Below are 15,160 nucleotides of genomic sequence, written 5' to 3' on the forward strand. Positions count from 1 at the left end.
TTATTTAATAAAATAACAAATTAGCAATTCAGACCGCACTGATTAGGAACAAACTGAATTACAGCACAAATATTTCCGGGGTTCATTTCTTACTTTTGCTCTTACACTTCCCAGTAGAAACTATTGCTTGTGGGCCCTACACCTCATCTGACTGTATCTATTCCGATTTTAGAGATCATGTTGTCCTCAGACACGGGCTTGTGAAATTTCATTTGAATGACTGCTGTTTATGACCTCGTGGCAGATGGTGGAAGTTTTCTGACACACATCATAGACCAGTGAGCTCTGTGAGGAGGATATTGCAATATTTATGTTATATTTTTACATTTAGAATTATTTGATGTTCCCAAGTGAAAGAGGGTATTTGTGGCTCCGAAAGGAGATCAAATGGAATCAGTTGCATTTCACTCAGTGCATCTCATGTTGATAAATGTCGAGTTGAATGTTGTCAGTGAAGCTGAGGATGAGGACGACATCTGTTGTACAAACAGTCTCATCTTGACATCAAACCTTAATTGATTCACTTTTGTTTGTTCTCTCCTCCCAAAGACTCGCATGAGCGACATTTCTGGGTCGGTGCCAGGCAGGGAAGCAGGTTTTTAGGAGAAACAAATAGATGCTGACATATGAAATAAAGGAAGTATATGCAGTGCCAGTATATGAGTGACCTGTTATGCAGAAAACACGGCTTCAATTCTTGGCCGGTCCCAAGTTTGTAAAAAAAAAAAAATGGTTGGGTGTTGGGTCAGGAAGTGCCTCCTCTGCAAAAACTGTGCCAAACAAATTTATGCTGGTGGCTTGCACTAGTGTGACACCTGATGGGAGAAGCCCAAAGTCCCAAAAATAACAATGTATCATATGAACTGACATAAATGACCAATGCAGTCTGTTTATTTGTAGTCATGGCAGCATGAGGATGATTTTTTCTCCAGGAAATAAAGTCTCAGTATCGATACCAAAGGTTCATGCATATTTTATTCAAGAGTAAAAAAAGTGGATCGTCCCATGGGGCATGCTTACAGTGTAAGTGACTGGGAAGTTGAAATCAAAAGAGCGAGCAAGAGAGAGACGACTAGAGAGAGAGAGAGAGAGAAAATGACGAAAGAAAAGAATCCGTGGCACAGTTGCTATGGCACGGGGTTGCCAGGGGGATTCTCCCAAAGAATCACAGCAAGCTCAACCAAGGAGCAACGCAACAGAAAGAGTAACTATAGCAGAAAGAGCGAGAGCTTAAATATTAAGAATAATGTTCATAATAAATATAATAATCATCCAACCATAAATATCAAATAACAAGAGGAATCAAGATGTATGAGAGTACACTTTTCACTTTCAAATTATCGCAGCAACATAATCGGCATTTACTGTTACATTGTGGTTTGCTGCTTGTTGCTTGAACTGCGCGTTTTTTCCTTTTTATTAATTTTTTACCATGCAATCATGCTTTTACCGCCCGAATGCCTGTGCCTCTGTATATAGTGTGGTCATTCGATATTAATTTGTATTTCATTAAAAATGATTCCTGTACATTGACAAAGAACTGAATATTAGATGTGGACTCCACACCTTTGAGTCAAAGTGTACTGTCATTCTGTACAGCACTCAAAGAAACGGAAAGCGGGTGATGAAAAGAACTGGGAAGAAAAGTCAGCAAAATATAACACAAAGTGAATACAAAAAAGCTAATTAACATTATGTGCAAAATAAATTATTTGTTATTCCTCATTATCAGCCAGAAAAACAAGGGGGAAAAATCCTACTATAGTGAAACACAGCACAAATATAATTCACATTATCAAATAACTTAACTGTGCATGCACCAATGCGTTAATATAAATGCTTTACAAAGATGTTTTTCCTTTGACTTCTTGTCTTAACAACTGAAGAGTGCATTTCTTCTGTAAAATATAATTTCCTACTTTTTAGGCCAGAGATTGTTAGCCATCACTGCCATTTGGTAGGAAGAGGGTTGTGGGAAGGTAATTAATTTAGAATGACTTCACATTTCAACCAGCATCCCCTCGCATACTACATCAAGCATTCCATTTCTGCTAAGCTGCATCTTGCATCAGGTGTGCAATATAAACGTTCCAAGTATGCTATTTACATACCAAAGCTCAGGAGAGACACTTGCTTCCAATCACAGCCTTGTTTCAGACCTTATTTTTTGTTTCCCCGAGAGCTAGTTAGCCTGAGACCAGAGGGGGGTGAGTGGGCCTCCACTCGAAATCGGGCGGAGGTGTTGTGTTACAAAAGCAAACGGGAATCTCCTCCCCACAATAACAGACGAGGGCTCAGATCAGTCTGCGGCTGCGATCATCTCACTGGCCCTCTTTTTTTCCATCTTGGTGAAGAACATCACATTTGTTAAATATTACTGCATGGGCACTGTTAAAGCATATTAGCAATGCCATAAAAGCATACTACTGCAAGTTTGGTTCCACTTGTTGCTTTTTGGATGCAAACCGGAACAAGAAGCTTTGATGTTCCTGATGGCCGCGCCTTCCATCGACACAGCCGCATGATGCTGTCCACCCACTGGCGATGGCAGACATGCACAGTGAATAGTAGCTACTCCCATTCTGCTCATTTCGTAGTTTCTTTCCTCTTTGTTGTGCAGATACAAGGGAGTTCTCCAAATAGAGAAGACTTCCGGCCACACTTAAGCCTTTACATACAGCAAAGAGAAGGGGTAGATAATCATGTGAGTATGTGTGTGAAACGTATTTGAAATACTGCGCTTGCGTACTGATTATGTCTATGTACAGATATCAGTCAGGATGGTGCTATAAGTGTGTTGTAACTGTGTCTGGCCGTGTGACAGTACGCATCCATCACTGTATATTGCTGTTGCTATCCGTCCCATTGGGCTCTCCCATATTCATGCGGCCCATTGACAGGCCCACACTGTTGATGGCGTCACGCCGCGGTGGCATTCTCTCGTTGATCCGGTCCAGACCTTTGGCCTCCTCGAAACTGCTGATCCGATGCTGCGGCGAGAAGCCTCGGATGGCTGCAGAGACAAGCGGCCACACACAAACACAGTTATTATCTAGACGTTTGAAAGAAATGCATGCATCCAAACTCTTGAAGGAAATCCTTTCGACTGACTGTCAGTCCATCTTAAGTCGCAGTCTAATCTAATTCAACTTTTTAATGCTTTCATTGAATACCAGACAGGACAAACAGATCATTTGGTCCTGTCTTTCTCCCTGAAGCTTTGGGGTTGGATAAACAGAATTTGGTCACACTGCGCATGTTCTTATAGCGGTATCTACAAACATCAGGCAGTGTTTATCTGTTGTTCTCCATGCTGAGCCCGGATTAGCTGAAGGACCTAACTACTGATCCTAGACCAGCAAAGCCCTTAAGAGAGAGTGTGGATGAAACAAAGCACAGCTGTACAGAAGTGGCCATTCGCTTCATCTCTCAAATGTAGTAGTCATGTTTTCATTTATTTCACTACCTTAAATAGCTGACTCATTTAACTGGCCTCAACTAAAACAGTTGTAGCTACACTCTGTACCCTCATAAATGCGAGTTGGCAGAACAGGTAAGGCTTATAAAAATGTCCTTTAATCACATTTATGCAATTGTTTAATCATATCTTCTTTTCATGGGAGAACCGCGAAGAAAGGACACTTGGACACAGTGAAAAGTATTCAGGGTGCAACTTATATAACCGTGTGAATTTATTGGCCCCTTAAGATGACTCAAAATACAGACATCAATAGCTAAAGCCCAGGCAACAAAAGTGAAAATGCCAAAATTGTTAATATTTTGTGTGGCCACCGTTATTTTTCAAGCATTGCTTGACTTAACGCTCTTGGCCATGCAGTTCACCAAAGCTTCATAGATTACCATTGGAATATTCTTCCGCTCCTGCGTGACAACACCATGGAGCTGGTAGATATAAAATACGTTACATTCCTTCACCTTGTTTGAAGGTGCCCCAAAGATGTTCAGTAGGGTTTAAATCTGGAGACATGCTTTGCTAGTCCATCACCTTTACACTCTTTAGCAAGGGAGAGGTCATCTTGAAGATGTGTTGAGGGGTCATTATCATGCTGGAATACTGCCTTGCGGCCCGGTTTCCAGAGGGAGGTGATCATGCATCATTTTGGGACGACAAGTATTCAGATTGAGTTCTTTGCCATGAGGTGCCTTGTTTACTTTCATTGACCAGTATGAGAGAGCAGTAATTGACCAACCGAATTTAACACACCTGCTCGCTATTCACACCTGAGACCTTGTAACAATAAAGAGGGAAAATGAGTAACTTTGCTCAATTTGGACATTTTTACTTAGGGGTGTACTCACCTTTGTTGCTTGGAGTTTTGGTATCAATGGCTGCATTTTAACTTTTTTTTTGAGGGAACAAACCATTTAAACTGTTTTATAAAATGACCACAGACCACTTTTGATTGTGTCAAATATTCATTTCTTCAGTGTTGTCCCATGAAAAGATATAATAAAAAACAATCTGCAGAAATGTGAGGGTTATACTTACTTTTGTGAGATATTAGTTCCTCCAGTGACAATTTCACACAGTTTCAGCTGCCATCTTTATAACAGTATTTGTCATCATAAATCAACATTGACAATGAAACGTGATGACAGATACTACCATTGAAAAGCACCACTTTTAAGACTGCTACTACCTTTTACAAACATGCAGCCACTTACAAATATTCTGCTCCAGTGTACATTCAACAGGGCTAAAGGGTCTATTTACAGTAAATCACAGAAAAGAAACACAATACAAGAAATATCCATAATTTATTTGCTTGAACAAATTATGGATTGCAGTTTAGATAAGCCACAGATGACTAAATATACAAACCCAAGTTCCAAAGAGGCTTGTGTGAGCAAACATTTCTAACGCATTCAAGTCAATTATAGCACATTCCACAAAAATACAGTAGAAAATTTGATGCCTGTAACACGTTCTATGAAGTTGGCACATTCACTGTTTTGTTTTGGTTTTGAGAATATGGCCAAGTACTGTACTGCTTTGCTTTTAAAAACATTCATCACAAGCCCAACAGTTAGGACTGCATGAGCTGATGGAAGTGCGATCAGAGTATGTTCTGAAGTTAATCATAATGCCATGGGTTCTAGTAAACAGAACCATGGGAAAATTGTCTCCTTTTTTAGTGCGCTAGCTTTGTTAACTTCAATTTGCTAAAGCAGCCACTAAATGTCTCTCTGGCCTGGTTTCCATTCCATCAAGCAGTACAGTTCACTTTGGTACGCGACTATTACGGAAATATTTGAAACAAACATCGCCTCACTTTGGTGTTGCTTGGTGTTTGTCAACTACAGTGGTACAATACCTAACGGGAGGTGCTACTATGCATAATTGTCTCACCTGGGATGTGCAACAACCTCAATGGAAAACTGTTTGGTGTTTTTTCTTCAAAATTAAATATCTATTCACAACCACATGGTGCAAACACAGGCCAGATCAGGGTTTAGCCTTCTCAATTATGTGGTAGAACTGGAGTATAGAGTACTGCAGTTGTGTTCCAAACACGGGGTCGAAATGCAGTGCTGCCATTGTTGGTATTCTCCTTTTCTCATAAACTGTTGGATGATTTGTTGAAATCCTAACTTGTAATGAGTAGCTCAAAATTGGAAACATTTCCCACACATGTCCAGACTTGAATGGATAGTGTTACAGGCCTTCCATTCTGCATGTGATAATTAATATGCAAACCATTGCTTTCCACACATCAGTGATTTTGGAACAAGGGTTTGTACAAACCGAAACATTGCAGTTAATTAAAGCGTGCACTTAATCATCAAGCCTCTGTACACAAAATACTGACACATTAAATACAAATACCATGACATCAATCTGTTCGGTAGTTTTTATGCCAACTGATCTGTTTAAGGATTAGACCACTATTTTCCACATGATTAAATGCTGACTGTCACTGCCTGATAACAACCATGTATATTATGTTTCCAATTTATTTATTTATATATTACAGTTGATTTAATAGATGAAGTATTTTCATAAAACCCATCACAAGCAACTAATATTGGACGGAACTCTGCTTTCTTAGTCATAACTGTTTTTTTTTGGTTTGAGAATGCTTAAAGACCCTGTAAAGTGGATTGTGGAACTCTACCTTAAGCATGTGTCAAATTTACAATACATTTATTTTCACTTTACAGCGATGTGAAGTCGATGTCATCAAAGTTCTGTACGCAATAAACACCTCATCCTGTTCATTTTCCTTGCTGCGGTTAACAAAGTGTAATAAGATAAAACAACAGTTTCCACAATGCTCACAAAGTCATGGAAGCATTGCTAATGGCTAATTTAGTCACCCAGTTTTAACCGGCATGTACCAATCAGACTCGTTTAAGTGAAATGTAAGTGGCCAAAGTGAATTTGTCAGCGTTTGGCATATTAAAACAAAGTTATGGCTATCAGCTCTTATTTTACTGTTCCCTAAATCTCTTTGCTTTTTCACAGAGAATAATAAAAGGGACACTGCACTTCTGTCGTGGAAGTAGTGGATGGGTTTGATGGGCCGATGATTTGGCAGCCAATTGTCATACAACTGCTAAAATCATATTTCATATGACCTTTTTCAAAAACCTGCATAAAGTGGACTTGAAAGGTTGTCATTGGACAGTGACCATGTAGCAAAATGCTTTAAAATAGTGACTTTTTGGGGCCACAATTCAATTTTTGGAGATTGAGTCAAATCATATATCTTTTATACATATTTCCATCATCACAGGCGGCTCACAAGAGGAAACGGATTGATTGCATGGTAACCTTCTACAGCATCTATAACATATTTAATTCAAAACAAAAAAGCGGACAACAAGAGGTCGGATTCACCTCATCCCCCCTCAACAATGTCCAATCCCACCCATCGCCCTGCTTCTCCGATGTGTGCGTTTCAAAATGTTGGTAAAATGTATGCTAGGGGAGAAGGAAGTGTATTTGCTGGTTGTTTGACCAAAAAAAAGCAAATGAAGCGTATGTATGTTTGAATATGAATGTGTTTTAATGTGGTGACTTGAGCGAGCTGTGGTTATCGGATTTGTTGCGAGAGCGGATGCAGTTAGAAAAGCTCTGTGCATCATGGGTAAGGAAAATCTATGGCCTAATGAGCATGGGTGGCAGAGAGCGCAGCCATGCTGCTGGAACACACACACACACGACCACACACACTCTTGGTGATATGAGTGGCTTTACCTTCAGCATCCTTAACTGTCTCGATGGCTTCTATGGCCTCAATGGTAGCTGAATGATGGCCAGACAGATAAGAGGAGAAAGAGGGGACAGGAAGAAAGATGACAGATTCCGAGAGCAGAGGAAGGAGGCGGAGGAGAAAAAAAAAACGAGTGAAGGCTGAAACATGCTTCTGTGCAGATACACGTCTCTGCATATGACATGGAGGCTTATGGGATATACAGGGCCGCTGTTGTGCAAAACTTGACTCCAATGCATGTTTCAGGCTCAATCCATGTGAGGCCAGCAGAGCAACACTGAGGCTGAGGCAGGTCAGCGGGCACCTGGGGTTAGCGCTAGCTTTGGCTCACTCACACACTATCATTTTCTCTCCTCTCTGCTGCTATCCTTCCCTCTCTGTCTCACACCCACACCCACACGCGTACAACCAGCAGGCTGTTAGTATCCTCAGCACCGGTGAAGTGAAGTGGAGAGAGGGAATGAGTCCACAGGGGAGAGGGATGACAGTTGATAAATAGCAGTTTAAGAGGAGAGGAGGAAAGAAGGCAACATGCTTAAAGAATATTTGGAGTTGTGTGTATTATCATTTATTATTATTTTTTGTACAGTTGGGTGTGTGGAGGAGAACTCTGGGTTAGGTCTGACAGTCAAGTGAATGTATGTGATTGTGTAAAACACTCACCGCTCTGTAGAGTCTGTTTGCCACCTGACAGCACTCCGCTTGGTAGCATACCAGTCGGAGTCAGTCCCTTCAGGGTCAACACGTTCTCACTCTCCTCCCTGAGAGTCGGTGAGAGAGTGGGTGGTGGTTGAGGGGAGAAGACAAAGGCTACGTTTAGTAACACTCACCTCTGCGCATTGTGGGTTAAATGGCTCATTTTCAAGGTGCAACAGTGCAAGTCTATGGGGTTCTACTGGATAACTATCTCATGTGACAAAGTGCAACATACGGGGATTTTCACACAATAATAAAATATCCTATTAGACTTTTCTTCATTTTTTGGGGGTCTTCTGGTTGTGAGATATAGTTATAGATGATCATTACAACATTGCCAGAGCAAACATATATATATATATATATATATATATATATATATATATACAGACGCTCCCCTACTTACGAACATTCGAGTTACGAACAACGGTACATACGAACATTTCTGCGCGTACAGTATGTCGAAAAATGTTCGGAAAGAAATGCTGTAAGTTAGATTTTGTATTGCGCGTAGTGCTTCTTTCCGCCGCTAATACCGACGATTGGCGCTGTGAGAGCTCATTGGAGGCTGAGCAACGTGGCGAGGAGGAGGAGGAAGAAACGCCGGTCCCCATGAAGCAGGAAATAACTTTTGAAGCCGATTCCAGCGACGACGAAGAATCTCTCATGATATAAAATCCTCCTCTTCCTCCTCCTCCATCATCTCCTTAAGCATCGAGTACATCTTCCAAAAGTAAGTTAAACTTCATTTTATTTATCTTATTACGTACATGTACATACTGTGTGTGTCTCTCGCTCTCTCTCTCTAACATACGTAGTACAGTACAGTACTGTACGTATTCTCTCCATTTTATTAAAAGTTTTTTTCAGTACAAACCAATGCAGGTTACTTGTACAAGCCTTAAACATACTTATATAAACCTTCAATATACTTATATAGGCTTTAAACATAAATTATAATACAAAATATAGCACTGAAGCAACTTACGAACAAATTCACCTTACGAACGATCGTCCGGAACGTAACTCGTTCGTAAGGTGGGGATCGTCTGTGTGTGTATATATATATAAATATATATATATATATATATATATATATATATATATATATATATATATATGAAATGAAGGACCAAGATGCCACACTTAAGTTTACACAGTACATCGTACAGTATGTTCTCAAGTCAACTCACCGTAGAACTGAAAACATTTTAGCCATCTTTCCGATGGCACGGATTTTGTTCTTAATCACCTCCTTCCTGGCTGCAGCTGCACTTGCTATAAAAGAGACAAACAACTTATTAATTCTGAACTGTGTGTATTCAGGAATGTTAAGATGAATCAGACTGTATGTCCTCCGTGGCAGTGTCGAGTGTTCTTACCATCGAAGATCTCATCGCCATCATTCATGAGTTCGTCATCAGAGCAGATACTCAAGACATTGACCAGCATTTCTGTCACTACAAATAGAAATATTCATAGTAGGCTTACTACAAAATGACTATATGATTTTGTTTACCACATTATTATTATTAGCCTGGAAAAACCTTTTGCATGTGTATAACCATCCACCATAGCGGGCTCAATCCTTTTATAATGCATATTGGTATTTAATTCATGAATAACTTATGGTTAAAAGCTAAAGATGCCAAGTCAATTGTGAATCATGTTTGTGCTGAACACTAATGGAAAACATTTGCATCATACTGTCGATAGGGCCTTTGTGTCTATGAAACTCACTGCCTTGAACTCAGACAGACTAGGATTCATCATTGTCTTCTTTTAAATTTCTTCTAAAAGCTTACTGTTATCATGCATGAATTTGGGAGGAACACATTCAACATAATGTTAGCATTAAACCGAGACACTATTCTTAGTGTACCATCCCATCCAAATAATGTATACGTTTTTCAAGCTAATGATTTGCATTACAATATTGCTTTGAACTCATTCACTGCCATTGACAGCTATAGACGTCAAAAATTCATTTGAACTATTTCTATTAGTTTAACTTTTTATCATTTTCGTTAAGAGTATGAAAACCTAGAAAATATATATTTTTGTACATTAAGAACAGATTGGTCATTTATCGTGAGTTAACTAGGGAAGTCATGCGATTAATTACGATTACAAATTGTAATCGCCTGATGCCTGATGAATTTTTAATAATCTTTTCTTTAAAAAAATAAATAAATAAAATGTATCTTTTATTTTATATTTTATTTTTAGAAAAGATTATTAAAAATGAGGGGCGTCAGGCGATTAAAATTTTTAATCGTAATTAATCGCATGACTTCACTAGTTAACTCATGATCAATCACAAATTTTATATTTGTTCTAATACAATAAACAAATAATCTAGGTTTTCATACTCTTGTTAACAAAAGTGAGAAAAAATGTTTAACTAATAGAAATAGTTCAAATTAATTTTTGACGTCTATAGCCGTCAATGGCAGTGAATGAGTTAAGATCCACACACACATTAAATAATTTAAATGTAACATACATAATAGGAACATAATGTTTCTGTATTTTTATCTTAACCTAAAACACTTCAAACAATAAACCCACAACCATCACCTAGTGAAGGACAAATCTGACTGAGCTCTGTCCACCCACCAGTCTTTAATCCTCTAAGTCGGGGCTAGCCACTTTTTAAGCTGAGATAATAGCTACATGTTATGAAGTGAATTCAGAACATTATAACTAAATGGATCTTGACTTTTATAAGTATGCATGTATTGTATATCAGACCATTCCAAAGATATATGCATTAGATACTGAATATCATTAGCAATAACAAATAACCACAATAATTACAATAATTAATTAGCCAGCCCCCCCCCACCCCCCCCCCAAATGTAAAGTGCTGTATTTTATTATTTATTTATTTTATTTGCTGTATATTGTTTTCCTACTTCCTGGTTGATAAACAGATGTGCTTTGCTATCATGATTCTGGGTGAGGGGCAATTGCATTGTTGCCAATAAGAATCCAACATGTTCTTCCTTTGCTCATACGGCACCTGTGCTACATTCCTGTTGCATAATCACACTGTATCTGTTCTACTATTTAGTTTTTCAGTATATCAAAATAACACTGGTGTCATTTGGTATAAACATAACTAATATTACTAACAGCATTTACTTCCGTGACATAATTGCAAAGGGTGCGAGATAAATACGCAACAAATATACTGTATGTGTGCCTGCGCATGATACCCTTTTCCCCCACAAAAGGCAGCGACCAGGTGAAGACGTCCATAAAGTTAGGCAGCCAGTACGGGTGAGGAGAGCAGTTGAACTGACGGATGTTCATCACGTTGTTCTCATATTTCAGCACTGCCGCTGCAAACACAAACACTTTATCTCAACTTACTGTTTGTATTACCGGAATCCTATCAAATACATATGTGAGTGTTGAGGGTTACCTTTGTTATTGTAGACATCCAGGTAGTTTGGAGCAGAGAAAATGGTGATGAGTGAAGGGAAACCTGTCGTCTGACTCTTTCTGTACATACGATACCTATAAGGACATTTTCATAGTTAGGTTTGTAGGCTGAATATTGTCTAAAAAAATAATTCATGTATAAAGTTGCTTTGTTTACTTATCAATGTGTTTGAACCATGAACTGTCGGAATATTAGGCTCATGGACCACAACTAGACAGTTGATGGCAGATAAAATGTTACTAATGGGTTTACCAAACTGAATGAGTACGGCAGCAAGTGGAATAGTGCTGCCTTAATTGCTACATTACATTGAGAGGATTTTTTTTTCTCATAACAGATGCCGGGGAGGAATTATGGGTCAGAGAGAATATTTTGACCCTACCCTATTTTCTCAATGTAGGGTCCAAACCCCATATCATATATCAGTATAGTTGGTCAGCTCCAAATAAACCTTCACTTGTGAATAAAGCAAACAGAGGTTAAATTCTGGAATGTACAGTACAAAAGGGTTAACGTTGGTGCAAAAGTAACCTCTTTGCTTTGCTGCTTAATCACCTTTTTCACAATCTTTATTTTAACATACAGTAGTGGTGACAGTGTTTTAATAAGTTTAAGGGGAACAAAATGGATGTCAAAACTTATGTTACATTTTAGGTCTTTTCAATCATTCCAGGGTGCAAATTTACAAAAATGTGACATGTCAGGCCATGCTGCCTGCTTAATTTACTATCAAATTCAGACAGTGTTGGTAAACTCAGCCTAGTGGTGTCTGCCCTGAGACTGGGAGGTTGTAGGTTCAATCCCCCGGCCGGGTCATACGAAAGACGATAAAAATGGGACCCATTGCCGCCCTGCTTGACACTCAGCTCTAAGGGTTGGGATTAGATCACCAAATGATTCCAGAGCGCAGCCCTTGCTGCTGCTCACCGCTCCCTTAGGGGATGGGTCAAATGCGGAGAATGAATTTCGCTCCACTTAGGTGGGTGTCACAATCAGTGGTACTTTAATATTCTATGATGACAAGCTAGACATCGGTAAAATTCGCAATGTGTTGATGGTCTGTTACCGTAATGCATGGCATGAACAATCATTGACATTGATTTAGAATAGAGGCTGGCCTGACCCCGGTTATATTGCCACTAAATACTGTACACTAACATCAACAACACCATACTGAAATCATGTTCAATGTAAAAACAAACAAACAAATAAAAACACTAATTAATTATACTGTAATGTCATTGTTAAAACTTTTCAGTGGCAGTTTAATTGGTGAAAATGAATCTGCACAGTGAACACTTACGTACTTTTGTTGCTGAAAGCCTGACAGAGTTGCAGTTCCTACCGAACCATTTCTAACCAACCAGATTTACAGAAATGAGTAAAAACTATTTCTAAAAATGTATTTATATGCTGATTTTCACCTATGAAAGGTTCACTAAACGGTGCCTTTTTAAATGTATTTATTTATTTTAAAAATAAGCATCAATCAAACAAATATTTATTACAATAATGTTTGTGCGAAAGGTTTTGTTTTGGAAATTGTATGGTGGGATGGATCAAATGTTTTTCTCTGGCTCACAGCATGTAATTTCCTCACGCCTGTGTGTGTTTGTGTTTTAAAAAAAATACTTTATTTAGCTTTTTGTGTGATGTTTTCAACCTTTCCCAGCCCTATGGCATCGAGGTAACTGTCTCGAGTCATAATGACGCCGCCCATCTGTTCGTCATCCTTCATGATCAACACATCTAACGGTTGCCTAGGAATTTCACACATCACTGTATTTCCCGGGTTGTCGAAAGAAGAAAATGTCCCAGTGCAATTCTCTTTCCAACTAAAAACAAATTCTACAGTCAGCTTACCCGGCGTCCTGTGCTTCATGTGCTCTAATGATGGAAAGCAAGTTGTTGGTCTGTAAAAACTCACAAACTGCCGGGTAACTGGAATAGGAAAAAGGAGAGAAAAGGAAAGTCAGTGAATCTTCATAAAAGCCCCGACAACACTATAAAATATAATGTCCCGTTATGCAAACTGTATGAGTGATGAAAATCTGCAAAGTTTGGATGATATAATATTGCTGAGGCCATGGACACGATTCCAATGTCCTCAATAAAGTAGCTTTTTCTAAACTTTTAGAAATCCGCTGTCTTTGTTAGAAATAGCGTGCTGCATGAACAACTTCTACAGCAGGAACATCCCACAAATTAAAGGGCCCGTCATCCCTCTTTAAAGTGCATCTTGTCTCGTTACATTTTGACAGTTTCACGTGCATCTTTCATCTTCTCACCGCCAACATCATCATGCACTTCTCCTATGTTGCTCTCGTTGTATCTTAATATCAGTCGGTATCTGGCAGGGGTAGCCTGTCGTCATAGCAACAGAACCGTGCAGCTTCCCTAGGGATTCTGGGATATCGTTTCATGCCGAAACAGAACTGCGTGCATGTGTTTGCGAGCGCGCTGTGTTTATGTGTTTAATCTCATAACCGTGTGTCTGTGTGTGTCCATGTGTGTGTATGAACTGGCCAAGATTTGCGTCTCCAGTGCTAATCCTAGTGATGGTTATTGGATCTTGGATCATAGGAGGATTTGCTCTCTTCTTGTCACTATCCTGTCCCAAACCAATAGCTTTAAGTGCACATAAAACATATGCGACTTCTGATTTGTAAATTAAAGTTATAGCAGTTTAAGCACTATGTAATATCAGCCTGTTGGGGTGCAATCGGGTTGCATCATAGCATCAGCATCGAAATCATGTTTTTCTTGGGTACTTTGCGGGGGTCATTTTTTTGGGTTTTACCTATAGAAATAGGAGCAGCCTCTGACTGTGTTGTGTCCAAAGTACTCTTGGGTCTTCTCATTGCCAAAATCTTCAAGTGGGTCTGCCCACAACAAGTCACACATGGGCCCAAACGCCGGAGGCTCCTTGAATCGGTCCAACTAGAGCACACAATCGACACACAAAAACACACCGACATGAAGGCTGTGGGGAACGCACCCTTTTTTTCCTCACAGAAACAGCGCGTCATGTAAATGACAGGAAAGAAAAGCAAACACATCACACGTACACACATACACTATAGATCATTTCCATGGCAACCCCCCACCACACAGGAGGTAGAGGATGTCACACCAGCAGATTCACCATGGAAACACTGCCATTAGATGAGGAAGTGTGTGTTCTCTCGATATCTCCATGCTCATGTGTGGAGTTTTGCATGTTGTATTTCATTCCGCATGTACAGTATGTGCTCTGCGATTTGCAAGGCTTTACCGAACTGCTTGGCTAAAGTCAGCTCGGATCCAGGTCACCTGTGACCCTAATGAAGATAAGCGTGATATAAAATGGATGGATGGACTATGGCTTTGCTACCGTGGTAGCATAGGTTAATGACAGTGTATCCTGACTTAAAGACACTGGGGAAAAAAACAACCTATATAATTTACCCAATACATGTAGGGTAACAATTTGCAGCCACTTTAATTGGGTAAATATAAATTATACAGCGTGGTTAAATATCACATTCATTCAGTAATTATGAAATACTTAAATATGTTGGGTAGAGTTTACCTAACATTTCTGATTACATTCTACAACCAATCACTAATCATAATTGGGTAAAATATGCTCACAATTTCTTAGTATACTACTACTCAAAATGAATTTGTATGTTGGACATAACGTGTTTTGAACAACAACAACATTTATTACAATAAAGGAGAATGACATTATTTCATCATAAACAAATTAGTTCAAACAGTCTTCACGAGTGAG

The 15,160-nt window shown here is 39.2% G+C and overlaps 2 protein-coding genes across 4 annotated transcripts in view; one reads left to right on the forward strand and one right to left on the reverse strand.

Moving 5' to 3' along the window:
• Positions 1-15,160, forward strand: part of brd8b (bromodomain containing 8b) — a 49,967-nt gene that overhangs the window by 34,164 nt on the left and 643 nt on the right. The window lies entirely within an intron of this gene.
• The window catches only part of LOC144059486 (protein phosphatase 3 catalytic subunit alpha-like), a 41,788-nt gene continuing 27,586 nt past the window's right edge, over positions 959-15,160 (reverse strand). For 2 of the 3 annotated variants that reach the window (XM_077578609.1, XM_077578607.1), the window contains exons 6-14: positions 14,186-14,325; positions 13,249-13,326; positions 11,365-11,459; positions 11,156-11,281; positions 9,317-9,394; positions 9,128-9,212; positions 7,902-7,999; positions 7,223-7,270; positions 959-3,013 (exon numbers count right to left, since the gene is read on the reverse strand). In XM_077578609.1, coding sequence (XP_077434735.1) covers positions 2,835-3,013; positions 7,223-7,270; positions 7,902-7,999; positions 9,128-9,212; positions 9,317-9,394; positions 11,156-11,281; positions 11,365-11,459; positions 13,249-13,326; positions 14,186-14,325 — 927 coding nt within the window. In that variant the 3' untranslated portion in view covers positions 959-2,834. The remainder of the gene's footprint in view (positions 3,014-7,222; positions 7,271-7,901; positions 8,000-9,127; positions 9,213-9,316; positions 9,395-11,155; positions 11,282-11,364; positions 11,460-13,248; positions 13,327-14,185; positions 14,326-15,160) is intronic. The other variant, XM_077578610.1, reaches the window with a different exon arrangement.

This window comes from Vanacampus margaritifer, chromosome 10, assembly GCF_051991255.1.
Source record: "Vanacampus margaritifer isolate UIUO_Vmar chromosome 10, RoL_Vmar_1.0, whole genome shotgun sequence".
Lineage (NCBI taxonomy): Eukaryota > Metazoa > Chordata > Actinopteri > Syngnathiformes > Syngnathidae > Vanacampus > Vanacampus margaritifer.